Source organism: Callionymus lyra, chromosome 3 (assembly GCF_982586985.1).
Source record: "Callionymus lyra chromosome 3, fCalLyr1.hap1.1, whole genome shotgun sequence".
In the NCBI taxonomy this organism is placed as follows: domain Eukaryota; kingdom Metazoa; phylum Chordata; class Actinopteri; order Syngnathiformes; family Callionymidae; genus Callionymus; species Callionymus lyra.
The window spans coordinates 14,360,086-14,386,749 of NC_141820.1; the positions used below are offsets into that span (position 1 = coordinate 14,360,086).

The 26,664-nt window shown below is 37.9% G+C and overlaps 1 protein-coding gene across 1 annotated transcript in view; it reads right to left on the reverse strand.

Annotated features, from left to right (window-relative positions):
• LOC148083352 (uncharacterized) overlaps window positions 1-26,664 on the reverse strand; it is a 90,217-nt gene that overhangs the window by 9,425 nt on the left and 54,128 nt on the right. Inside the window, exons 10-13 of the mRNA XM_087786555.1 lie at window positions 25,545-25,621; window positions 23,619-23,703; window positions 14,844-15,068; window positions 467-537 (exon numbers count right to left, since the gene is read on the reverse strand). Of these exons, the coding sequence (XP_087642681.1) occupies window positions 467-537; window positions 14,844-15,068; window positions 23,619-23,703; window positions 25,545-25,621 (458 nt within the window). The remainder of the gene's footprint in view (window positions 1-466; window positions 538-14,843; window positions 15,069-23,618; window positions 23,704-25,544; window positions 25,622-26,664) is intronic.

Here is a 26,664-nt window from a genome sequence, read left to right on the forward strand (position 1 = left end):
TCCTTCCCACCTGCCCACCGAGCGACCCACCGATCATCCATTTTTACTAAGCATTCAACCTACTAAGTATCCATCCATCCATCTTACCCAACCGCCCACCAAACGAACCACTGATCCATCCATCCCACTAACCACCCGCAAACCTACTAACCCACCGACCCATCTATCCATCCTAACAACACACTAGTCCATCCATCTACCCTGCTAACTATCAATCCATCCATCACCAACCATAAACCCATACACCGATCTATCCATCCTCCACACCAACACATGGAACCATCCATCCCTCCATCCATCCACTCTGATCTGTCTATCTATCCATCCTTCCGTTACTTCTACCCGACTAATGATCCATCATACATCATGTTATCAGACGTTCTTATGCAGAATTAGCATTAGCACAGCTAGCTTTGGCAACCTGGATATGGAGACAGTATTAAAGTTGTATTTCCCTTTGACTTACTCTCTCAAAAGCTCTTTTGTATTCATCCAGCTTCTCTGGGCTGAAAATGCAGTACTTTGCCAAAAAGTCAACTGTAGAAAGAAGCAGACAGAGAAGCTTTTACATTTCCAAAAAATCCATATTCCACACACCCTCCCTGACAAAGATTGGGAAATTACTGGCCTTGATAGATGAAAAGAAGTGTGTGTGTATCTGTGTGTATCTCTTTGTGTGTGCGTGTGTTCGGCAATATGTCTTTGTTCCGGTCACGTCGGGGGTCAAAGAAAAAGGGACAAATCATGATTTGCAGTTTAGGAGGAATTTGACAGAGAATAAGTTCACGTCTTTAAATAAAATGAAGATAAAAAAAAAGGAGCTGTAATTTAAACGTACTATGACTTTACAAATGGTGTTGTGTTGTTCTTGGACAAAATGTTGGGAAAACGACTTTAAAGATTTTTTTAGCTGTATTGTTGTGACAAGATGGAAGAGAAGGGACAGACTGAAGCTTATCACCTCCATGAATATTCCAGCAGTGGAAGTCGGGGAAGAAGGGGGAAGAAGGCTGGAAAACACAGGCTTCTAAGCTGCTGCCACTTCAATTTAGGGGACGAGAATGAATCTGGCGAATAATGGATCTATTCATAGGTTGGTAGAAGAAAGAGAAGGAACAGAGTTGATATCAGTCTGGACTTAAACCCCTGGACCTTTGGGGTTTCTCTGCAATAGCAGGGGGCTGTTTGAATCTGCCATTTATCAGCTTAGGCCTAATCAAAACCAGGCCTTCCATGGATTCACTCATTCACATGCAAAATGTTACATTTGAATCCAGTCAACTTAACTTGTTAAGGCTTGATTGATCAAAAAAAAAAAAAACCTGTGGGTTGGCGTTACGCATCTGTTTGCAAATGTCTTGAAAAAAAAAAGGGGTCTGAGCTGCAGATCTGCCGTCACACATGCGGTCGGGCGTGTGAGGAGCAGAGATTTAAACCCTTAAAAGACACATTCACCGAGTGGCTGGATCAGTGCACTGATCAATCTGCTAAAGTGAGACGGCAGCTTGAATGGATCCAGCATCTGAGCTCGACCGAGTTCCCCGGGCCATCTGGACGAGGATGTGGAGTTCATTCGGCGATTCTGAATGTCCGTAGAAACACAAACAATCTGACTATAGACATGTTTTCATTACTGCCGGAGCTACGAGGGTGCAAAGATGCACCAAGAAAATAGATTTACTGCAAATTGAAACGCATTGTGAGTGAATAGTGTAATCAATGTATAGATATATGTATCTGATCGTCGTTCAGGAAAGAGATTCACACCCCTAGTGGCAACTCTGTAAACTGCTCTATAGCTAGAAAAACGTTGTTATCTGAAAGATTCCATCATTTTCAAATGAAAAAGATCGACTTTAAATCCTTAAATTATGTCAATTTTTTACTTTAATTATATATTTTTTTATGCAAATATATGTAATACTGGTTAGCACTGGCTTTATCTGTATTTCTCTATTATTTACATCTCCTCTATTGGGAAATAGTTTGTTCTGTTTTTTTTCCTCCTGCAAAATTCTCGGAAAAGAGTGTCAATTACCAGATAATGAGTGAGGTTAATAATTTTTGTTGAGGACGATGTGTTTTTTTTTATGTTTATTTGTCTTTTTGTAAGAAAATAATTGGAAAACTTCAGAATTTACTGTGAAATTCTTTTGAATTTGAACAGGATTCAGTCTGTTTTGTAGTGTGTCTTAAAGTGCCATGAAAGGAGCTTAAACCCTTGTGTAATCTCTGGGTCAAGTTGACCCGGTGGCCTGGAAATAAATGTGTTTGTGGTATCCCTTGTGTTGTCTCTGGGTCAAGGTGAACAACCTCTACCACTGAATGTATTTATGGAAGCCAGGGAGGTCATTCACCTTGACCCAGAGACAACACAGGGATACCACAAACACATTTGTTTTCGGGCATCCGGGTCACTTTGACCCTGAGATGACACAAGGGTTTTATAAATTGTAGTATTATTATTTGTATCAAATTCGAATTATTTTTAATATAAATGACGAAATAGTCGTATAAAAGAAAAATAAACATTACTAGCATTAAAAAGGCAACATTTTATATAAAAACAAGAAGAAAAAGATGATCATGAAGCAAATAGAGAGAGCAAGAAGGTTAAATGTATTTTTCTTTTTCACTTATTAATGAAACAACTTAAATACAACAAAACTATCGTATTCTTTTCATTAAATCAAGTAAAAAGAAAGATGTATATCCCTCCAAAAAACTTCCTAAAAGACTTTTGTCTTTCTCTTAGCAAAATAATGGGAAAACTGTATCCGGATTTTCATCTGGATACAAGAAGGTTTTCACCTTAAACTTATTTGGGTTTTAACTGCTGATGCTCACACAGATATCGCACTCTCAACTTTAAAAACCTCTCAGAGAAAGGAAGCTTAAACTGCGACTCTCCCACCACACAGCGATGAATTCTTCAAAAGAGTTGTGGATCCAGATGGTAATTTATGTATCCACCAGTTTCCTTAATAAGTATTAATTTATTTCATTGGAATCGTCTGTAGTTTTGCTAACAGATAGATGGACATATACAGGAGATCTCAGAACCTCAATAGCAAAGATCAACATCTGATCACACCATTGATTGGTGAGTCAACACACGTCCTGGTTGTACTGCTAAGAATGGATGAAGTCTTCCATCCTGTTGCTTTACTGTGCAACCCAAGACTAGCAATACTGGGTAACATTAAGGACACTTGTTACATAAACCATAGTAACCAGAACGCAGATATACATAATTTGTTTAGGTAATATATTAAATAAATACAGATTCATTTATATTAGGTTAGGTTAGGTAGAACTTTATTGATTATTGAAATTGTTTTTTTCCAAATATATATATATATATATATATATATATATATATATATATACATATATACTGTATATATATATATACTGTATATATATACCTAATGTCGAAAAAATGGAATCTCTCTCTTTAATATACACAAATGTATCCTCAGATTATTGGACTGACAAGGTAAAAGTGAAGTAAAGTAAAGTAAAGTAAAGTAAAGTAAAGTAAAGTAAAGTAAAGTAAAGGTTATTTGTAAAGCACCTTTCTAGACCAGGGTCACAAAGCGCTTTAACTAACAAAAACAATATACAGCTAAAATATATACTTTAAAAGATCGAGACACATAAGACAAACACAGGAGTTCCAGAAAATCAGGGAAAATCCTGCACAAATAAAAATGTCTTAAGATGTTTCTTGAAGTAGTCAGTAGATCATCAAACACAGAGGGAGATCGTTCCAGATTTTTTTAAAATTGATCCTGAAAGAAACTGGCAGCCAGTGAAGAGTTTAAAGGATCAGGGAAATGTGAGTTCTTCTACTAGAGCAGTCAGAATTCTCACTGCTGAGTTTTGTATTAAATGCAGGCCAGAAAGAGACTTAGTTGTACTTTTTTTGGGGGAATTTAGAACAAAAAAGTTAAACAAATCTTGCTTCTTCAAGCATAAGTCAAGCTGGGTTGATACTGGGGGGAGTCAGGTGGGCTAACGGGGGGAGGATACGTAGGTACTGAAGGTATCTGATGGTGAAGAAGATATTTTTGCTTCTCCTCACTTCTTCTCCACCGCAGACAGACAAACACCGACACCGTGGGCAGTTGTGCCGCCCGAGGTCGGGGTCCCGGAGTGAGGGGAGCACTCAGCCGGGGAATCAGCCTCACAAAAGGTGCAGTGGAGTGAGAGATTGAGGGAGGAAGCAAAGGCGGTTGGAGGAGCGGGACAAAAGCCCGTGGCAGCAAAACCTCCTGCCTGATAGCCTTATCTGATTCCACTCCAGCGACCGCTGGCTTTTTTTTTTTTCAACGCTGCCTTTAAAGAGCACAGGTTGCGCCTTTGGTGTGAAGCGTAGCAGAAAATGTTAATCAAGAGAGAGACTGCAGAAGAGAAAGGCGACAAAAAAGGGAGAGTCACTCTGCTCGGGCCGTAATCTGTAATGAGACCGAGGCGATTAAGTAGAGATTGAGAGAGAGAAAGAAGAAAAAGGAGGGGGAAGATGATGATGATGATGAGCTGGGAGGTTCTTTTTTTTTCTCTGCTTTTATTTTTGTGTGGCGAGGAGTCACTGCTCCTGCACGACGCAAAACAACCTCACGATTCATTTAACACAAACTTCAGATGTCATTTTTGTGATCCGTGCAGCTGACAGATGAGGATCACAGACGACTGATTCTTTGTCGTACCATTAGTTCTTAGGCGTGATTTATACCTGCGTCCGCTCAGGGTCGGAAGTCGCGTTCTGTCGAATTCAGTCAATGTGACAAAACAAAATGTAAAAATAAAGTGTAACTTTTGACCAAAAAACAACACATGGCTCAAAAAAAAAACGTTAAAAAATGTAGTTGTCATGAGAAATATAGTAAGTAAAATGTTCCAGATAAAAAAAAAAGAGAAAAAGATAAATACAAATATATGAAATAAATAAACATATTATTTGATTTAATCAAAACAAAGGATATGATACTCAAACTAACTTGATAAATTTATTTACTAAACTTTATTTAAAAAAATCGGATTCACTGTAATTATTGATTTAGTAGTTTTCCCTGTCAGAATATATTTCAAACTCTCTCAAATGTACCTCTTATTGTTGTTTTTACTAAACTTTTTAATCCGTCTTGTATTGTGTCTTTAACTACTGTGAGAGGATGATTATTATCATTATATTTATCTTTAAAAAGTTTTAAATATGAACTGAATGTGAATTTAAAAGAAACATATTTTTAAAATGAATATAATAAAAAATAAAGTAGTTTAAATACAAAATACATTTAAAAAGAAGAGGAAAAAAATGTACATGGAGAAAATGATGATGATTAATTTATATTTTTTATTAAACTAACAACGTAAACACATCTATTGTATTGTTTATATATATATTTTAACAACAATTAGCGTATCGTTTAAAAATAGAAAAGCAGAGAAAGTATTACTTATGTATTACTTATTAATGTCACAACTTTAACAAAACAATCACAATTGTTTTCTCCGTTCATATTATATAGATAATGTATATATATATATATATATATATATATACAATATAGTTGTCGTCCAATGTATACTGTCTATATATAGTATAGGTATGTGTCAAAACAAGGCCACTCATGTCTGTTGTTTTTGTTTTTTTTCTTCCAAGTTGATGTATTTGTTGCTCTGTTTCCCGCTTAATCCCAGACTTTTGTTCCAGCTCTACCATCAACACTGTTTAAAGTGTCCCATAATTCCTTTAACAAAGGTCACATTCAGCGGCGGAGAGGAGGTGACCCCCTTTAGTCGCCGGAGAATGTCAGGGTGGCCTACATCTGCAGACCTGAAAACCATGTTATTAAGAGAGGGAATGTGGAGCAGAGCGACGTGACAGCGGCGCATGTCTGTGAGAAATAGGTTTGTAGGATGTTTTTTGGCTCTAATCCCGGCACGTAACGATCCTGTTTACATCATTAACTGCGAGGCGGAGTGTGTGCCGAAGACACGGAGCGAAGGCTCTGGAAAAGAGAGATCGTTTTTAACAAACAGAAAGGAGGCGAAGATGGAAATCTAATCTGATGGAGAGCAGTGGAAAGTAACCAGCAGGTGGTGCCGCGGAAAGTGTGGGAGTGATAAGAAGTTGATCTCCGCCACAGAAATGGCTCTTCAATAGAAGGAGAAAGGACGATTGAAAAGGGAAAGTGTCGTAATCAGGAAGCCTACAAATCAAACTTCTTCATCAAAAACAATGTAAGATTGAAATGATCTTTTGCAGGACAAGAAGTCTCAAGCACTCAAACAAACATATAGTTGTTACTAAGAGTGATTTAGAAGAATAAAAATGGATTTGGTTTGATCCGAATCCACTACAGTCTTATGCACAGAAAACTAGGTCACGACCAACACATGTTATTTAAAGAGATTACAGCACGGGTGTCAAAATAAATCACAGGAGGGGCAAAAATATTCGAGCTGAACAAGATGCAGATTTACCAAATGTTATACGACAGCAACACTAATAGACTCAGGGACTCATTGGAGTTGGGGGCAGGAGTGGAAAAGATGATGTTATTCTATGTTAATCTTTGTATCTTTTTATTTGCTGTTTTTCCTTTGATTTATGTTCTTTATACTTTGTCATCCCTTGCACTTTGTTATTTTGTTTGACCTGTTCTTATTCTTGTTTTTATGAAACCTGCTGTACCGAACTGGAAACCCAGTTTCCCGAAGGAGATCTCCAGAGAGATGAATAAAGTCAATATATCAGTCCATCTATGAACCTGATTTGAAAATGTGTCATTTAGAAGAATTTTAAATTCCTCTCCTTCAACTTGACTTTTATCTGACAACTTTATAACTGTTTTCATCCATAAGATATGATTCTTATCTTAAACACTGGTATCTGTATAGGTCATAATATCAACATGGATGGATGGATGGGTGGATGGATGGATGGATGGATGGATGGATGGATGGATGGATGGATGGATGGATGGATGGATGGATGGATGGATGGATGGATGGATGGATGGATGGATGGATGGATGGATGGATGGATGGATGGATGGATGGATGGATGGATGGATGGATGGATGGATAAATGGATGGATAAATGGATGGATAAATGGATGGATGGATGGATGGATGGATGGATGGATGGATGGATGGATGGATGGATGGATGGATGGATGGATGGATGGATGGATGGATGGATGGATGGATGGATGGATGGATGGATGGATGGATGGATGGATGGATGGATGGATGGATGGATGGATGGATGGATGGATGGATAAATGGATGGCTAAATGGATGGCTAAATGGATGGATGGATGGATGGATGGATGGATGGATGGATGGATGGCAGGCCACATAAAATGAGTTGGCGAGCCATATTTGGCCCCCGAGCCATAAGACACGTCTGGATAACTGTGGTAAATCCCTATAAAAAAATAAAGCAAGTTTTGGTTTCACATTTTAACTTGTAAACTTTTCAGAAAAATATATTGCAGATGAAATATTTGCTTCGTGAAGAAAAGACAGTGGAAAAGGAAGACAATTAACCTGTAGAAATGATATTTTAATGGATAAAAATAACTATATATTTAGTTCTGTTTTGATTTCCTGGTAAACATTTGACGGCGACGATGGAGAAAACAGTCTGAATAATATCTGATTGTGATATTAGTCTATGTTTGTCCTCTTCTATCAAACACTCACCAAACAAACTCCTTTTCTTCAACACAATTTTCGTTGTAATTGGAAGTCTCTGAATAATTAACAATTATCTTATCTTATCTTATCTTTAAAGTCTATCATATTAATCTGATTACGAATCTACCTTTATAGTTTCTCTCAGTCGTACGTGCCAGATTGTCGCCGACAGTATTTGGCATCATATTCCTCTGTTGTTGCTCCATTGACGCACAACTCTTCCCCTACACTTTCCCTCCCCCGGGAAAAAAAAACAACAAAAAAACAAATAAAGCTGGCGAGTGTTTGTTCAAGCACTTGTTAGGAAAACAAACAAAGACACACGTAGCGGCCGCGCTCCCGTCTCTGGCCGCACGCCATCTGCCAAACCACAAACTTTTCAGCAAACACAACGAGCCGCCGCTCCACGCACACGCCTCTCCAACCCACCGGGGCCCCGGGGCCTCCCACATGCCCCGGGAGTCCAACTCGCGAGCTGCAGGAGATCTCCAGAGATAACCCACAAAGCCAAATCATCTGCTATTATGGTCTGGCTGCTCCTTGACTTTGTGCCATTAATAAGGCCATTGTGGACTCTTGTGTTTGGACTCCGTATAATGGAGTCTTTGACAGATTGACTTTGCCCTCCGTGTCGCCCAACCCCTCCGTCTTTCTCTCTCCCTTCAATGGCGCCGGCCCTCGTTTCGACGCCGGAGAGATCGTCAATAGATGACTCGCTTGTTTGCCAAGTCTTTCGTTACCACTGGTTAATGCATAAAGGTGAACTGAAGACTCGGTAAACATGGTTACATAAAAGGCTGTGGAGGTGAAAGCTCAGAGGGAACACGTCTCATATGTCGAGTGTTTTTTTTAAAAATTGGATTTATTCAACAGAGTCTGGAAATCTTCATCCAACCACGTATACAAGGGGTATTTTAACTTGATGAAAGTGTTATCAAAAACCTGACAAAACGATAGGGCTGTGTCCAAAATTGCGCACCTCTGCACTTACATTTAGTATTTTGAGTGCTCCCATAAGCAGTGTGCGAAAATGTAGTGGGAAATGAGCACTCAAATGGTGCACTCAAACGGTTAGAAAATTGAGTGTGGACCGATGGACAATTTACACCCTCAACGGCCGCCATCTTGGTGAAGTATATAATAATAATAATAATAATAATAATGCATTTTATTTAAAGGCGCCTTTCTTGACACTCAAGGTCGCCGTACATAGGTTACATACATAAAACATCTTAAAACACAACAATAGAATATGTATAAAATAAAAAGTAGCAGACAAGAGTAGAGCAATAGCATCAAATGGAATAAGCAGTTTTAAACAGATGTGTTTTGAGTTGACGCTAAACTGAAGCTACGTCACTGACGACACGTAGATACCTGCGTAAACGTCTCCAGAAAAACACTAATTTTATCACAAAACAACACAACAACAATAATAACACAATAAATCACAACTTAATAACTTGTTTCGATTGACGAAAAGTGCTCTCAAGTGTCGGCGATAGTGTTTCAATGATTGGTTGCAATAAGCGTTAAAAAAGTGGTAGAAGAAGACATTTTTGGTAAGTGTGTAGCGGCAGAGTTTGATATGAATGAGTACTATTTTTTTTTATTTGTTCACTGCGCAAGTAAGTGCACTGTCTTACAGTGTACTGTAAGACAGTGCATTTAGAGAAGTGTGCGATTTGAGACAAAGCATAGGTCAGGTATAGGGAAATCAAGTTTCCTTGTGGGACACAAATAAATAATTTGATATGAAGGAAACTTAAAAATAAATAAATATAACATTCTAAAATTATTTCTAGTCTTAATTGGATTGTATATAATTCTTTTTTTTTTTTTTAATAATTTCATTTAAAGATTGTTAAGAAAAGTAACATGTATATTTTAAATATTGCACAGTTTAAAATATAGTACAGTACATTAAATGCAAACAAAAAGTGTTATTATGCCATGTTACATTTTATTTTATATAGATTTTATAATTAATAAATAAACACAAAAAAAATATTTAAAGAATAATGTGTTAGAATGTTATTTCACACTACTAGCATTAGCTTTCAATTGCAATGTTAGAAGTTATTAGTTTTGCTGTTGCTGTTTTACCAAATTTAAATTAGTTAAATACAAGATTAGTAGATCATTGTCTGGTTTTTATCTTCTTGGTAACTTTTAACGGTCTCAAAGTACTTAAAACACAACCTCTTAAAATGTATTAAAGTCATGACAAAATGTGTTGTTGCTTTAATATAAATACTATCAGTAGATCAGGTACACAGGCTAATCTTATTGTTGGTGACCCATAATATAGATACAATTAAAATATTGAAGTATTGTTAAAATGTTATTTTAAATAAATAGAAAGTGAGGAAGACACAGCCCAGAGGTCTTTCTTAGAAATAGAGTCAAGGTTCACCTTAAATGTAGCTCATTTTAAAGGAAATGCTACAGTAATTGAGATTAAATCATTGATAAAAAAAAACAACTTTTGATTTGTTCTTATCTCTCTTAAAACCTAGTATTCCAACAAAAAAACATGTAACATGATCACAAATAAAACCTGGTCGTACCACCGAGGGCAGCTTTTCACAGAACAATAGGGCCGCGAAACCCGCGTCTACGAAAAGACAGTTAAAAATCAACAAATCAAACAAACATGTCGCCTCGACTTTCATGTCAGTTGTGTGTTTGTTTTTGTAATTTTCCTTCTTAATTGCTCTTTCAGTGAGACAAAAACAAGATCCAATCTGGCCCCAAAGGTAAAGAACCCGTACTGATGGCAGTGGGCGGGTGGACGTGAGTCAGGGCCCCGAGGCCGCCAGGTGTTCCATATCAGGAGTTAACATTCATCTGACACCCACGGAGACGTCACACCACATCCAGGTTAACAGGAGCTCAAACGAAGAAAAAAAGAGAGACCTCAGGTACTTCATCAGTGACTGAGCGGAAAATAAATACTGAGGACAAACCAAAGATATTGACGGGTCTATAGTCAAATGTTTATCTGAAAACTAGCATTTTATTGGAATAAAATGAATATAAGCAAGTATAATTTGTAATCAACCCTTTTCAAATTCCCTTATTTCTGAATCTATCTATCTATTTTATTTTGGAGAGCTTTATATGTACACAAAATGTAATTAAAAAACACTAACAAAAACATTTAAAGTTCTAACTGGTCCACAAATGGTAGCTGACGTTTAGTTTAAATTATTTATTCATATAAAAGTAATATAAAATAACATAACATAACATAACATAACATAACATAGCATAGCATAGCATAGCATAGCATAGCATAGCATAGCATAACATAACATAACATAACATAACATAGCATAGCATAGCATAGCATAGCATAGCATAGCATAGCATAACATAACATAACATAACATAACATAACATAAGTAAGTAAGTAAGTAATATTTATTTGTATAGCGCTTTTCCAGACCAGGGTCACAAATCGCTTTAACAATCAAAACAATACTCAAAAAAGTATATACTTTAACAAGATAACACAACAAAACAAAACAAAACACAACACAACACAACACAACACAACACAACACAACACAACACAACACAACACAACACAACACAACACAACACAACACAACACAACACAACACAACATAACATAACATAACATAACATAACATAACATAGCATAGCATAGCATAGCATAGCATAGCATAGCATAGCATAGCCTAACAACCTAAAACTTTATTATTTTAAATGAGTATGTGTGCAGGAGTGTGTTGGTGTGTTTGTCCGTGTGTGTAAAGGGAAAAGGAAGAAGTGAAATGGTTGTTTTTTTTAAGTCGTCCTCCAAGTGGTCAGTGTTGGGGATAATAATGATCTATTCAGTGGCTTAATGAGGGGCCACCTTTGGAAGAGTCTGGATCCACACACACACAGACACACACACTCAAACACACACACCAAAAACACTTGTCGTCATTGCCACCGTCATCGTTACAAGTGTGTTTGCAAAGGTACACAGTACAACAAAGGACTCTGGCAAAGGTTCAGAAGCAAAATATGAGAGATCGTACTAGGACACGTTGTGTAAACACACCACACCCCAACTACACAAGGATGATTCAACCACCTTCTCTTCTCCTTCCTTTAGCCAAACACAGTGTTGTAGAGATACTTCCAATAGTTGACAGAGCTACTTGAATTTCTAATAATGTACAAGTTACCTGCCTCTATTTATCCATCCTTCTATGTATACATCCATCTATTTATCCATCCTTCTATGTATACATCCATCTATTTATCCATCCTTCTATGTATACATCCATCTATTTATCCATCGTTCCATGTATCCATCCATATTTTTATCCATCCATATTTGTATTCATCCATCTATGTATCCACCCTTCTATTTATCCACCCATATTTGTATTCATCCATCTACTGTATATATCCATCCATCTATATACTCATCCATCTATATATCTATCCTTCTATGTATCCATCCTTCTATTAATCCATCCATCTTTGTATCCATCCATCTATGTATCTATCCTTCTATGTATTCACCCTTCTATGTATCCATCCTTCTATTTATCCATCCATCTTTGTATCCATCCATCATTTTATCCATCTATATATATATCCATCTATTTATTCATCCATCTTTGTATCCATCCTTCTATGTATTCATCCTTCTATACATCCATCTTTCTATTTATTCATCCTTCTATATATCCATCCATCTTTTTATTCATCCATCTATATATCCATCCATGTATCCATCCATCTTTGTATCGATCCATCTATGTTACCACCCATCTATGTATTCATCCATCTTTTCATCTACCTTTTTCTGTAAACATCCATCTATTTATCCATCCTTCCATGTATCCATCCATCTATTTATCCATCCTTCTATGTATACATCCATCTTTTCATCCACCTTTCTCTGTAAACATCCATCTATTTATCCATCCTTCCATGTATCCATCCATCTATTTATTCATCCATCTATATATCCATCCATGTATCCATCCATCTATTTATCCATCCTTCTATGTATACATCCATCTTTTCATTCACATTTCTCTGTAAACATCCATCTATTTATCCATCCTTCCATGTATCCATCCATCTATTTATTCATCCATCTATATATCCATCCATGTATCCATCCATCTTTGTATCGATCCATCTGTTTCCACCCATCTATGCATTCATCCTTCTATGTATACATCCATCTTTTCATCCACCTTTCTCTGTAAACTTCCATCTATTTATCCATCCATCTATGTATCCATCCGTCTTTTCATCCATCCTTCTCTGTAAACATCCATCTATGTATCCATCCTTCCATGTATCCATCCATCTATTTATCCATCCATCTATTTATCCATCATCTATATATCCATCCTTCTATGTATACATCCATCTATTTATCCATCCATGTATCCATCCTTCTATGTATCTATCCATCTTTGTATTCATCCATCTATGTATCCATCCATCTATGTATCTATCCTTCTATGTATCCATCCATCTATTTATTCATCCATCTATATATCCATCCATGTATCCATCCATCTTTGTATCGATCCATCTGTTTCCACCCATCTATGCATTCATCCTTCTATGTATACATCCATCTTTTCATCCACCTTTCTCTGTAAACTTCCATCTATTTATCCATCCATCTATGTATCCATCCGTCTTTTCATCCATCCTTCTCTGTAAACATCCATCTATTTATCCATCCTTCCATGTATCCATCCATCTATTTATCCATCCATCTATTTATCCATCATCTATATATCCATCCTTCTATGTATACATCCATCTATTTATCCATCCATGTATCCATCCTTCTATGTATCTATCCATCTTTGTATTCATCCATCTATGTATCCATCCATCTATGTATCTATCCTTCTATGTATCCATCCATCTATTTATCCATCATCTATATATCCATCCTTCTATGTATCCATCCATACAGTCATCCATCCGTCTCTATTTTTGTCTAACTTTCCCTCGATCTATCTCTACGTTCATCTGTCCGTCTATCTATCCACCAACCCATCTATCCATCCTTTCAACTATCTACCTATTATCCAGGTTTCCCTCCGTCGGTCCAACCGGGTATTTTGTCGCGTCCCAAATTGGTCTCTCTCTCACTTTGATCTTAATCTGTGGATCAATGCCTCAAGCTTCCAATGAATCTGGAGAAATCTAGTCGTGAAAAGTAACCGGTTCCTTTTAGATGCTGAAGGTTTGACTGAAGCCGAAGTACAAATCATGTTTAACTAGAATAGATGCATTTAAAAAAAACAACCCTAAGTGAAAGTAATGATGATCCCACAGGTGAACGTTCCAATCCTCCTGTGAGCCACAAAAGCTCTTCTCTCACAGCGATGGCAGCTGCAGGTTTTCATCCGGCTTGATGACCATCGGAACAAATCACACCAATCAGCCCCATTCATTGGTGCTGGCACTCATCAGCTGACCCCTGCGGAGGCCCGGCCCCTCAGCCTTGACCCTTAGGTGTGCAGGCTTTTATGTCCGACACCCCCGGACCCACACTCTCACAAAGACCTGGGCAGTGGAAATTGGGCACTCAAGGAACACTGGGGACGTCCTGAGTGAAGTTTTCTCTCTAAAAAAGTCTGAAAATCAAGTGTTGTGAATCGGGGTGACTTTTTGAGTCCCTTGGGGTGTTGTTTTTGGGATTGTTGTCTATGTTTAGGACCTCTGACGAAAGATTATAAAAAAAATATATGGATTGCTGAACAATATCATCACAAATGCGAGAGACAGACACAGACTCTATTTTGTGACAAAGTAAAATTTGTAAAACTCATTAATAAAATTAAAAAAAACATTGAAATGCGGATTAAAAATGATCTTCTTATGAAAAATACACTACAAAATGATGAATACAAATGCACATACACTTAAAACATGGTCAATAAAAACTATTATTCCTGCAAAATTTTGATTCGCTCAGATAACTTTACCAAATGAAAGCCCAAATTATTAAATAATATCTTAACCACCATTTAAACTCTTTTATTTTAGTGCTATAAAGAAGATTGGCTGATTGGCTTGAAATTTAGATCTAAATAAGATCAAATTTTAACAAACATACTTACAGTCCTCAAAGTTGGAGCATCCATTGTTGCTGCCGAGGCGACGGGTGTTTCCACCCTGAAGTCTGGAAAGCATATTCAGAACTTTTGTCTTTCTAAAGTCCATCTTTCTTTCCTCCTCGCTTCCGCCTCCGTCGTCAATCCCGACGGACCTATTCCTGAACTTCCCCTCCTCAGGACTGACCTCGTTCTCATCGGCTTCTTCATCATCATCATCATCACTGGAATCTGTCGGTGGAGAAACAAAGTCGATGAAATGGTAACGAGCGATTTTTTTTTTCAAGAAAAGAATCCACAAAATCTACAGGAAGAAAATGAAGAAACTGTATTCAGGGCTAAGGGTGGAAGTAGCCACTCAGTAGTTAGCACTAAAAACCTATTCTGGCTGCTTCAATACAGACTCATTATCACATTGTTCTCCTAAATGCCAGCTCACATCTTCCTTTAGGCCTTTCACAGTCCGAGTGAGGCGCAGACGCTCTCCCTCCTGCTCAATAGCCGCCCATTCTGTCACCGACCGACCAATTAAGAGCCCCATTATCTTTAAACACAAAGTCCTCAGAATACACTTGTTGGCGTAGCAGCACACACACGAAGCAGGACTCGTGCTCTTTAGCAACACTTTCTTCGCGTGGAAAAGGTTATTCAAAGTGGTTTCGACCGGCAGCGGATTCGTCAACGGCGACACATCCGTCAAGAGAACGTCGAGGGGGTCAGACGCCCGGATTGATGGAGCCATGTCTCATTTGGCGGGCCGTCTTCCACCACGCTGAACACAATCACACGCTATGTCCGGCTCATATATAAACGTCAAGTAGATGGTGAGCGAGAGAAATGTATTCTCCCTTTTGAGATTTATTAGGTTTTGCTTCACTTCGCAGCGGTAAAGCAAACGTGTTAAACTTCTGGTGCTGGAAACTCATCGTCATTATTATCCTTGTTATGATTTCAATTAACAAATGATTTTTATTTTGGTGGTGTTCTGTCGCTCTGTTTGGATTTTAGAAAGTTTTGAAGGAATCTTTATTCACTTGTATGGCTTCTCACTGCTGCCGCTCAGATGCTCAGCAACCTTAAGAACTAAGAACTTTTTTAAATAACTTAGCACACAATCGAATCACAGAAAAATTAACTTTGATGCAACTATAACAGAAAGAAATCATGACTCCCACTGACAAAATTTTGATCCCAGTAGGTGGCGATGTATTTTGCAGCGAAACAACAAGTCTCTGAATTAATGAAAGTTGTTTTATTGATTGGGTTTTATGCTTTTTTTTAACAGTCATGTGAAATTGGCCACCTTAATTTTAGACTATAAGGAGCACCATTATAAGGTGCATTCAGCGATGTTCGTGACTACAGATCCTTGCAAAGTAGTAGCACAAAGTCTCTCGGAGTAATACTACGGAGCCTATGGGAGTAATACTACGGAGCCTCTCGGTGTAATACTGCAGAGCCTCTCAGAGTAATATTACAGAGCCTCTCAGAGTAATACTACAAAGCCTCTGGGAGTAATACTACTAAGCCTATCTGCCTAATACTAACGGAACGTCTGGGAGTAATACTACGGAGCCTCTTGGAGAAATATTACTGAGCCTCTGGGAGTAATACTACGGAGCCTCTCAGAGTAATACTACAGATCCTCTCAGCGTAAAACTACGGAGCCTCTCAGAGTAATATTACAGAGCCTCTCAGAGTAATACTACAAAGCCTCTGGGAGTAATACTACTAAGCCTATCTGCCTAATACTAACGGAACGTCTGGGAGTAATACTACGGAGCCTCTTGGAGAAATATTACTGAGCCTCTGGGAGTAATAGTACGGAGCCTCTCAGAGTAATACTACAGAGCCCCTCAGCGTAAAACTACGGAGCCTCTCTGAGTAATATTACAGAGCCTCTCAGAGTAATACTACAAAGCCTCTGGGAGTAATACTACTAAGCCTATCTGCCTAATACTAACGGAACGTCTGGGAGTAATACTACGGAGCCTCTTGGAGAAATATTACTGAGCCTCTGGGAGTAATAGTACGGAGCCTCTCAGAGTAATACTACAGAGCCCCTCAGCGTAAAACTACGGAGCCTCTCTGAGTAATATTACAGAGCCTCTCAGAGTAATACTACAAAGCCTCTGGGAGTAATACTACTAAGCCTATCTGCCTAATACTAACGGAACGTCTGGGAGTAATACTACGGAGCCTCTTGGAGAAATATTACTGAGCCTCTGGGAGTAATACTACGGAGCCTCTCAGAGTAATACTACAGAGCCTCTCAGCGTAAAACTACGGAGCCTCTCTGAGAAATAATACAGAGCCTCTCTGAGTAATACTTCGGAGCCTCTGGGACTATTACCTTGGAGCCTCTCTGATTAATACTTCGGAGCCTGTGGGAATAATACTTCGGAGCCTCTCAGAGTAATAATACAGAGCTTCTTGGAGTAATACTACGAAGCCTCTTAGAGAAATAATACAGAGCCTCTCGGAGTAATATTACGTTGCCTCTCAGAGTTATACTACGGAGCCTCTTGGAGTAGTACTACGGAGCGTCAGAGAGCAATACTACTAAGCCTCTCGTAGTAATATTACAGAGCCTTTTGGAGTAATACTAAGGAGCATCTCAGAGTAATACAACAAAGCCTCTTGTATTAATAAGACGGAGCCTTTCAAGAGTAATACCAGTTTTCCTACGAAGTTTCGTGTCTTACCGCGAAAACCTCACAGAGTAATACCATGAAGCTTCGTGGAGTTATATTACAAAGATTCACGGAATAAATCTACATAGCCTCGCTGTGCGGCTTCGTAACTTACCAAAGTTGTACTAAAACATTTTTGACTGATTTTTGAGGGCTGTGTGTTATATAAAATCAGTTCGATGTAATTAAGCACAACCAAGGTTAAAGGTGCAAAGAATTGTAAGGTGCACTATCAAATTTCAAGAAAATTGAAGGATTTGTAGTGTGGAATGTGTTGTCTTTGCCTGTCAGCAAAAACGGATTTGAATTATATCAGGAGATAATGGGGCGAAGAACAGGTGATTATATTTTGGGTTTTCATCTGGATCCATGCATTTTTTTAAAGAATTTGTCACTATGTGTGGGAGACATTCTTTCTTGCTCCTACTATTTGTGCGAGCAAGGTCCAGAACATTATATTATATGAATTTTATATTTAAACGACAAGAAAACACAATATGACTGGTTGACTTTCTAGTTATAAAATCAGGAATATGAAAATACAAACTACCCGAAGAAAGATAAATTAACTATGCAATATTTACTATGAAATCAGGGATAAATCACACAAAACTCTTTCAGTGAGCAAAGAAAAAAAAGCTGTTTTGTGAAAACTGTAATCTCTGTTATCTTATCCAATAAATGTATGCAGGATTAAGTTTCTCTCTATTCCGAAAAGGCCCCAAAGTAGTCTAATCTTTGAATGCACAGCGGTGACTTCAGGTCAGTGCAAGCTGGAAACAAGAGCCCGTCTTAAACACACAGCATGTTTCCATACCAACCGCAGCATCTGAACGCGGCAGATAGCTGGATTTGGCTTTGCTGATCTGGAAAGGGCCAAAAGGAGATACTGGAAAAAAAAAAAAAGCAGGCGCCGCCTCCTGCAACTCCCCTCGCTCCATTTAGCCAAACACCCTTCGCACCAGGCGATGGCAAGAAGGTCGAGCTTGTATCTCTTTCTATGGATGTTTGAGAAAGAGATGAGCATCAGTGGACAATCGATGAGCTGATGCCACCCAGAGCCTCCACTCCCCTATCACCTCGGAGAATAGAGCCGGGAGGAGTAAAAAAGCCGAAATCCTCGCCAAATTATTATTCATGGGGGAGAGGATTTTTTTTCTCCCCTTCCTTTCAGGGCCCTTTTTTTTATGGAAGCCTTTTCCCCGACACGTCTATCAGCCCTGACAAGTGCCAATCAAAGAGCTCGAGTCCAGGTTTTTTAAGGGAGGGGGGCGCTACTTGGCCGAGCACCGGAGGATTTCAGAGACAATAGCCAATGAGCCCACAGTGGCGGTGGCTTAGAGACAATAGTGACACGGCTACACTGTCAGTGTGTGGTCTTCTGAAAGGGGGGGCCGGCGATCCTTGCTTACACAACTAATCTCTGCTACGACCATCTCTGTCACTCGGCTGCCTAATCTGTCCCCTCGCTTCCTTGGACCTTATACGGGGACAATTCACAAGGGTCAGTTCAGATTAATTCTCTTTGTCGCCCCGCGGATCGTAACATTCATTTCGACACTAACGTCTTCAGTAGCAGCTGAATGCTAAAGACCGGGGTGAACGTGGAGTGACCGGGGCAGCGGGGCGGCGGCCATGAGACAATTATCAGGGGGGATTATACTACCTATGAATTCCTGATGAGCAACAAACTGGACAAAGGTTTTTTTTTTTTTATCACCAGCCTCACTGGGGAGCAGGAGCATCGTACAAAAGATCGTTCCACGCCCCAGAGACCAGATTCAAGAATGGAGTCGAAAACTTTATAGATTCACTGGTTAAAACTTAAACTAAACTAAAATTTGTCTGATTGGTAAACAGTTTCACTTTAGTTGAATAAATAACCCAAAGTTTGGTAAAGACCTGGGCAAGGTATGCCCCCCCCAGAGCACATGTGACCTACAGTTATGAGGCGTTCATGAAGTCAGAAACTATAAAAATGTTTTTCACAGGAAGACTCTGTTGATTCTAGTTTATTTATCTGGTCATAATAATGATATGTTAAAATGTATTTATTACTGTTTCAATTCTAAGTGTAACTTTTCTTTTCATTTAATTTTTTTCCCTATGCCACTTTCTTCGGGTGAGAGGCTGGGGAAACCCTGGACAGGAAGCCAGTCAGTCTCAGGTCACTCAACCATTCACACGCTCATACCTATGTACCGACTTCCTATGTAAGTATTTCTGTCTTAGGTTTTTGGAGGAAACTGGAGTAAACTGGAGTAAACACACGCAACACGGGGAGAACACACAGAAAGGTCCGACCTGGAACTGAACCGGCAACCTTCTTGCTGTTTGGCTATCATGCTAACCACTGCACCACCGTGCACAACTCTATGCAAAACCTGTAATAGATATTTGTTTTAGAACTTTCCCTTTTTTTTATTTTGTGTCTGTTATTTTTGAATACTAGCTGCTTAAGTTTGAATGGACTAAAAACAAATCTTAGTAAATCATCCTCAATTCATGGTTAAGCTTCGGTACATCAGAAATACTAATTTGATTTATACCCTGGGCTTTTTGTGTTCTTTATCATCTGGATAAGAGATTAATTGCCAGCTATTTATCTTTCCCTTAACTATTTCAATGCATTATGGGAATTAAAGTAAGAGGATACAAAGGGCCACACTGCAAAAGCTGTTGTGTTACATGTTGAGAAAGTAAAAAAGTACTTCATAGTCCTGTTTTTGGACAAAAAGAGAAATAATCTTGAAAAGTAAACTACAAATAATAAATAAAAGATTTGGTTGTACAATATGATTAATGTTGATCTTTCTTAACAAGATATGACATTTAATATTGAGCATAATTTTATAGCAAAAAGCAATAATTATAAGAAAATATCCCATTTGCAAAACCACTGATGGAAGATATTGTAAAAATAACATCAGGGCACATGTGTGTTGTATCGATGGCTGTTTGTCGGCTGATAGTTTGACATTCTATGACAGAAACAACAGCAATTAAAAAAGAAACTAGCATGGAATTGAGCATAGAAGCTAATTTAATCCAAATGATCCAGAGTGCTACAAAAACTGTCATATATTGGAAAAAAGCAGTGGGTTAAGATTTTATTTTCGTGCTTTTCGTTGTAGATACCGCCTGAAAAATTGGTCCAGACAAAATCACTTCTATTGACTACTTAAAAATGTGTGATTGATTTTAAAAATGTACCTCAAACATTTAAAGTTTTAAAAAATACTTCCAAACTATCTTTTGTCTTTTGCTATTTTTAATGCAGATTCTCGAACACTCGTCTGTTAAACGGGGTCATTCAATCCATTACTGATTGTTCCATTGAGAGAGTGAACTTCGTGCACCTCCGGGGTAACAGATCCTCACCTATGCTCCAGTCACACACAGGGCACCCATTAGAGCCCGGGTGACCTCGGGATTGAACCCTCCACGCCCTGCCGATGACCCCTGGCCCCTCAGAGGATGACCATGTCTTTGGCCTCTGCAGCACTCATCTCGACAGGAACGTTACATATTTGAGCAACAAAGAGTCGTCTTAAAGAGCACGGGGGTAAAAAAAAAAGAAAAAAAAAGTGTGTGTGTGTGTGTGTCCTGTGAAGCAATGTCAACCCATTTTCTAAATTGTCTAGAGAGAGGAGAACTGTGACCACAGTCATGTGACCAGCCATAATCTGAATGTATTGTGGAGTTTAAAACAAAAAGAAGTGATCTTGGAAAAGGTGAAACTTATAACACTATAGTTTTTTTCTTCCAGCTACTACTATTTATTTCTATTGCCCTTCACGGGGAGTTAAAGGACCATACCAGATCAAAATTCCAAGCCTGCTTTTGAAGACATTTTCCCAACTTTTCCCCAGAAACGCGAGTGTTATTTTTCCAGAAGATCATTAATTTTCAATGGACCTTTTCAAGATTATTAGACACTGCAAGGTTCTGTCAATCTCTCAGATTGTAACTACAGTGCATTATGTTAAATATGACTTAAAATAATAATGAATAACCAATATAAATAAATATGAAAGTTGAAAAAAAAATCTCATTTATTTTGGTTGAAAGCCTAAAATACTTAAATACTATTTTATATTTTCTTAACTCGTATTAGAACCAAAGACCATCAACCTTTGTAATGGATTTGGAATGATGCTAAGAACGCTTTTTTAGGTGAGGTGGCCATTATTTGTACATTTTTATTAATGATCACTTAAAAAACTACAAACATTTCAATTGTTTTTAGTGTGAGGAAATTCTCCAAGTGTGTAAAGTGTGATAAGAAAAGACAGCAGACCAAATCAAATTAGTGGTGTCCGGTTTTCTCTAGATCCCAGGTGGAAGCCACAGTAAAAGTAAGTTTAAATAAAAGAAGTTCGAAGTTTTTTGTTTTTTTTCGTCATTTTGTTATTTCCCAACGTGTTCCATTGAAAAGTTACTGGCTTAGATCCAGCTTCCTTGCAGCTCTTACCTAAGCTTCCTGGTTCTAGTCCGCAGTGTCAGATCGTCCCATGTCCTGCATGGTAACGGTGACCTCTCTGAGGTCCTCATCTTTCTCTCCCCTGTTCTTCCCTGGTGCCCTCGAGCCTTTCTAGATGTAATCCCTCAGTTTGTTTGTAAACATCCACAGTTTCCTTCACCCCTGTATTTAATTACAATTTTACCCTTGTGTTGACAGCTGCGCTATTTTGTAAAATTTGTCTTTTAACATTTCTTTCCTGGTGTTCTCCTCTATGGTTTCTTGTCCGTTTCAGTTTAACCTCTGACTTTTCTTTTGTTTGTTTTCCACCTGGTTTGGTGACACTTTTGGTTCGGCTGTTTTGTTTTTGTTTGTGTATAAATACATTTTAATCTCGCAGTATCAAGTCTCCATATCACCAGCCACTACAAGTATTTGGGTCCAGTCAGATCCTGGTACACGACAAGTATAATATTGACAATCTTGGCCGTCTTTTGAGTCCATATTTACAATCTGGATTAATGCACACATAGTCCTTTTTGGTTTTTTTTGCTAGCATTTCCATCTCTGGTCTAAGCTAGAGCTTCAGATTTTCAATTGCTCTGCTCAAAGGCAGCAGGTAGTACATAAAATAGATATTTCTTAGTTACAAAGTAAAGTACTAGCAAAGAAAGATCTTATTATATAAAGTTTTTACCATAAATATAAAGTGAAAAATTGCTTTCAAGCTACCTTTGTAATTCGCTTAATAGCCGATGCTAGCTAACGCTAGTTTGTCGCAGTCGAATTCCAGAAAAACAGAAGCTTATCTGCAAAAATTCTAGTTTGTCTAAAAATATAAAACATTGGGTCTTAGTTAATAGGCCCTTTAAAAAAAAAAAAAAGCTTGCTAGCTTTAGACTTTATTTTATTGTCATTGCACAGAAAACACAGCAGTGAAACTGGCAGCGTAATTTCGTTGCTTGGCAACCGTTAAAAAACACAAAACAAACAAACAAAGCTAGCATCAGCTAATAGATAAATACAGAGGTAGCACAAAAGCTAAAACTCTCTGAGGGTCTTGTAAACCACAACTGGTGGGTAGAGGAAAAGTATGATGTAAAGAGCAGTAGTCCAAGTGTGATCTACAGGAACACAAATGTAGTTTGCAAACAGCAGAAACTAAACGTAAAAAAAAAGGTTCATCTTTGAGGATCTTCGCCGGTCCAGGAAATAATAGGATGAAATGAAGCCATTACCTAAAAGTTTGCTCTCCATCTCCAAGTGGTCCTCCAGAGAGCCCGGCTCTTAAGCGGTCGCAATGGCGGGCGCCGCCTCCTCATCATCGCTCATGAATGTACACAAGTTAACCGCACAGGTGAAGGTGATACTGGGAACCAGCTGGCCCTCGCCAGGATTAGCGGGCTTAAGTGTACCGGAGGCGAGGGAACACCAAACACAGCGTTGACAGTGAGGAGACAATGGCGGCTAATAAAGCAGAGCTGACAGCGACTGAGTGGGCTTTTACCGGATCAGTCGGCGAAGTCGGAGACGGACTCTCGTATTGATTAAGTATTGTGGGGAGAGAGCGGGGACACAGGGCCACGGAGAAATGAATTTGTTACGGAGATTTCAGGGATACTGTACCGAAGTTAGACCTGCAGGTGGAGGGTCTTGACAATGGACTCAGATCGACCACCAGCGAGGAGCAAGAGTCTCCGTCCGACTCGTCCTACAACAGACGGAAAAACACGTCAGAGTCAAAATGTTGAGGGTTGAAAAACTCAAAACAATCATTCTAGACACTTTTATTAACCTGTTAAATGACAACTCAATAAAAAAAATTAAACAAGTCGCTGCAAATTTCTCTCGAAATCTTCCTTCATCACATCCATGACCTTAATGGTTACAAAAAAGAAGTAAATCCAACATGTTGATATAAAAAGAAATTAAAATGATATGCAATATATATGTTATTCAAAGCTGAAATGCTTAATATATTTTTAGATTCAAGTAGTTGTCTTTTTACGCCGTGAGTTTGGGGATTTTCCTTTTTCTTCTAAAGAACTACAGACAAATTATTCAAAGCTTTTAATACAAAATATTGTTTCAATTTATTTTCTAGTGACAAGGGATCAAACCAAAGTTTCTCTTATAGTGTGTGTGGTAAAGACAGAAACACAAAATGGGAAAGAAAAAAGAAAGAAAAGGGAAAAAATTAATACAGTATTTAGAATTCGAACCGGTAATTATAAGAAAAAACAAATATATTTGGGGTTAAACCAGCACTAAAAATCAGGTTCATATTTATTTATTTGATGTGTGTATTCAGAATTAAACCAATAACAATAAGGAAAAAATAAGAAATATTAATGTACATTTTCAATTAAACCAGTAAAAATCAGAGAAAACTAAGAAATATAAAATGTAAATTTTTAATTCAACCAGTAATAATAAGAAAAAAGCCAGAAATATAACATTTTGAATTGAACCGGTAAAATTATGAAAAAAAAACAAAGAAAAATTAAATGTATATTTAGATCTTAGCCAATAATAACAATAAGTAAGTAAGAATTTTATTTAAATTGAATAAATAACGTAAAAAAAAAGTTTGCATTAAGAATTAGACCCAGTAATAATAAACCGTTTCTTTAGTATCAACCCAATAATAATAAGAAAAAGTAAGAACAAGAACTACTTTGCACGGCCCTGATCGAATTATATGGAAAGTTAAAGGAGATTTACAAATATTAATAATCATAGTTTTAATAATGATCTCAACATGCGACGCAATGTTTCAGCCTGGATCTTCACGACGTCGACAAACAAGAAGCTCCTCACGACGCCCTGGTCTCCTCCCACAGCTTCAACAGTCCATCATCTCTCTTCATCGTGGATAAATCGAGTCGTGGGGCCGAGCTGCATTATGATAATTCTTATGAATCCTGCTCCAGCGACACTCCAGCCCGCCATTGTAATGGTGGGGGGCTTATGAGGCTCATTCATGCTTTTCAGGGGCTCCCTCCCTCCCTCCCTCCATCCCTCCTCCCTCGCTATCCTTCATAAAGGGGAGATTAATCTGAGATCACGTGGAGCACCTGCATCCATTCCACTGCAGCCCAGCATGTGCGTGCCCCGTGTACCCCCGTGACCCCTCACCTCACGGCCCCTGTCTAATGGCAGTGGATCCTCTGAAAGAACCCCGCCCCGTCCCCCGTTCCCCCCCTGCTATGACGGAGCCGTGAGCCTGCCTGTGCCGGTACAGTCCCAGCAGCCCATGACGGATCCAGCACACACCTGCTGCACGCCACGTGCTATATTGTGTCTCAATTATCAACAACAATTTGGCAGCCCTTGTTGGAAACGACAGTTATAAATGTACGAGTTCATCAATGCGGCTCTTTGTCCGCGTGTTTGTGTCTCGCCGGTGCCAGCTTTGAGTTTATTGTCTCGACGCCGGAGTTGATTCTTCGTCCTGCTCGTGTTTGCTCTGTGCGGCCGTGATAGATGAAGGTCCGGGTGCAGGAAGAAGAAGAAGAAGAAATAAAAAAGAAGGGGGATTTGGTCACTCACTGATTTGTGTCGTTGGACTTTACTCGCTGAGCTCCAGCTTCGAGCGACGCTGCAGGAGGAGTCAGGCCTCAGGTCGCCTGACGGGAAGAAACATGGAGTTTAAAAACTGAAGAAAAAAACAAACACATTTAGAAAAGCACTCAGAGACGTTAAGATGCTCTTGTACCAGATTGAACCAGTAGTAACAAGAAAAACATTTAGAATTGACCTTAAAATAAAACGAAAAAAGAAAAATAAAGTGTTTATTTTGAATCAACACGTTATTTCTAAGAATAAATTAAGGAAAGATAAAGGGTAAGAAAAACCTTTTACATTTATATTGTATATTTATAATTAGAAAATAAAATGTATATTTCGAATTTACCCAGTAATATAAAAAAGTAAGAAGTATAAAATATATAGAACATAAATAAGAAAAATAAATTGTATACGTATATGTAGACTTGACCTAGTAATAATAAGAAAAAAGTAAGAAAATGTATATTTTAAATTGACCTTATAATAATAATAATAATAATGAAACCTAAGCAAAATTAAAGAACTTTATAATTGACAATAGTAAGACAAATAAAATGTATATTTAGAATAGATCCAGTAATTACTAGAAGACATATTAAAAATAAGCTCTATATTCAGACTTGAACCAGTCAGAATAAGAAAAAAAGTAAGAAAATGTATATTTAGAAATGACCTTAAAATAAAATGAAAAATAAAAAAGGGTATATTTTGAATCAACAATATGAATAATTAAGAATAAAGTAAGGAAAAATGAAAGGTAAAAAAACATTTTACATTTATATTTTACTTTTCTAATTAGAAAATTTAATTTACATCTATACTTGACCCAGTAATAATAAGAACATAGTACGACAAATAAAATTTATATTTAGAATAGAGCCAGTAATAAAAAAAAGAAAAAAAAAGCTGTATATTTAGAATTGAGCCTATAATAACAGTATAATAGTTGTAAGGAAAAAAATATATATTTAGAATTGATCCGCTAAAACCTTTTAACAGCTCTGATGAATATATAGGAGCTGTAATAATAAGAAAAAAGTAAGAAAACAATATAATTTCTGAACTTTTTTTGCAACTCTCTCTCTTAACAGCGAGCGATCCT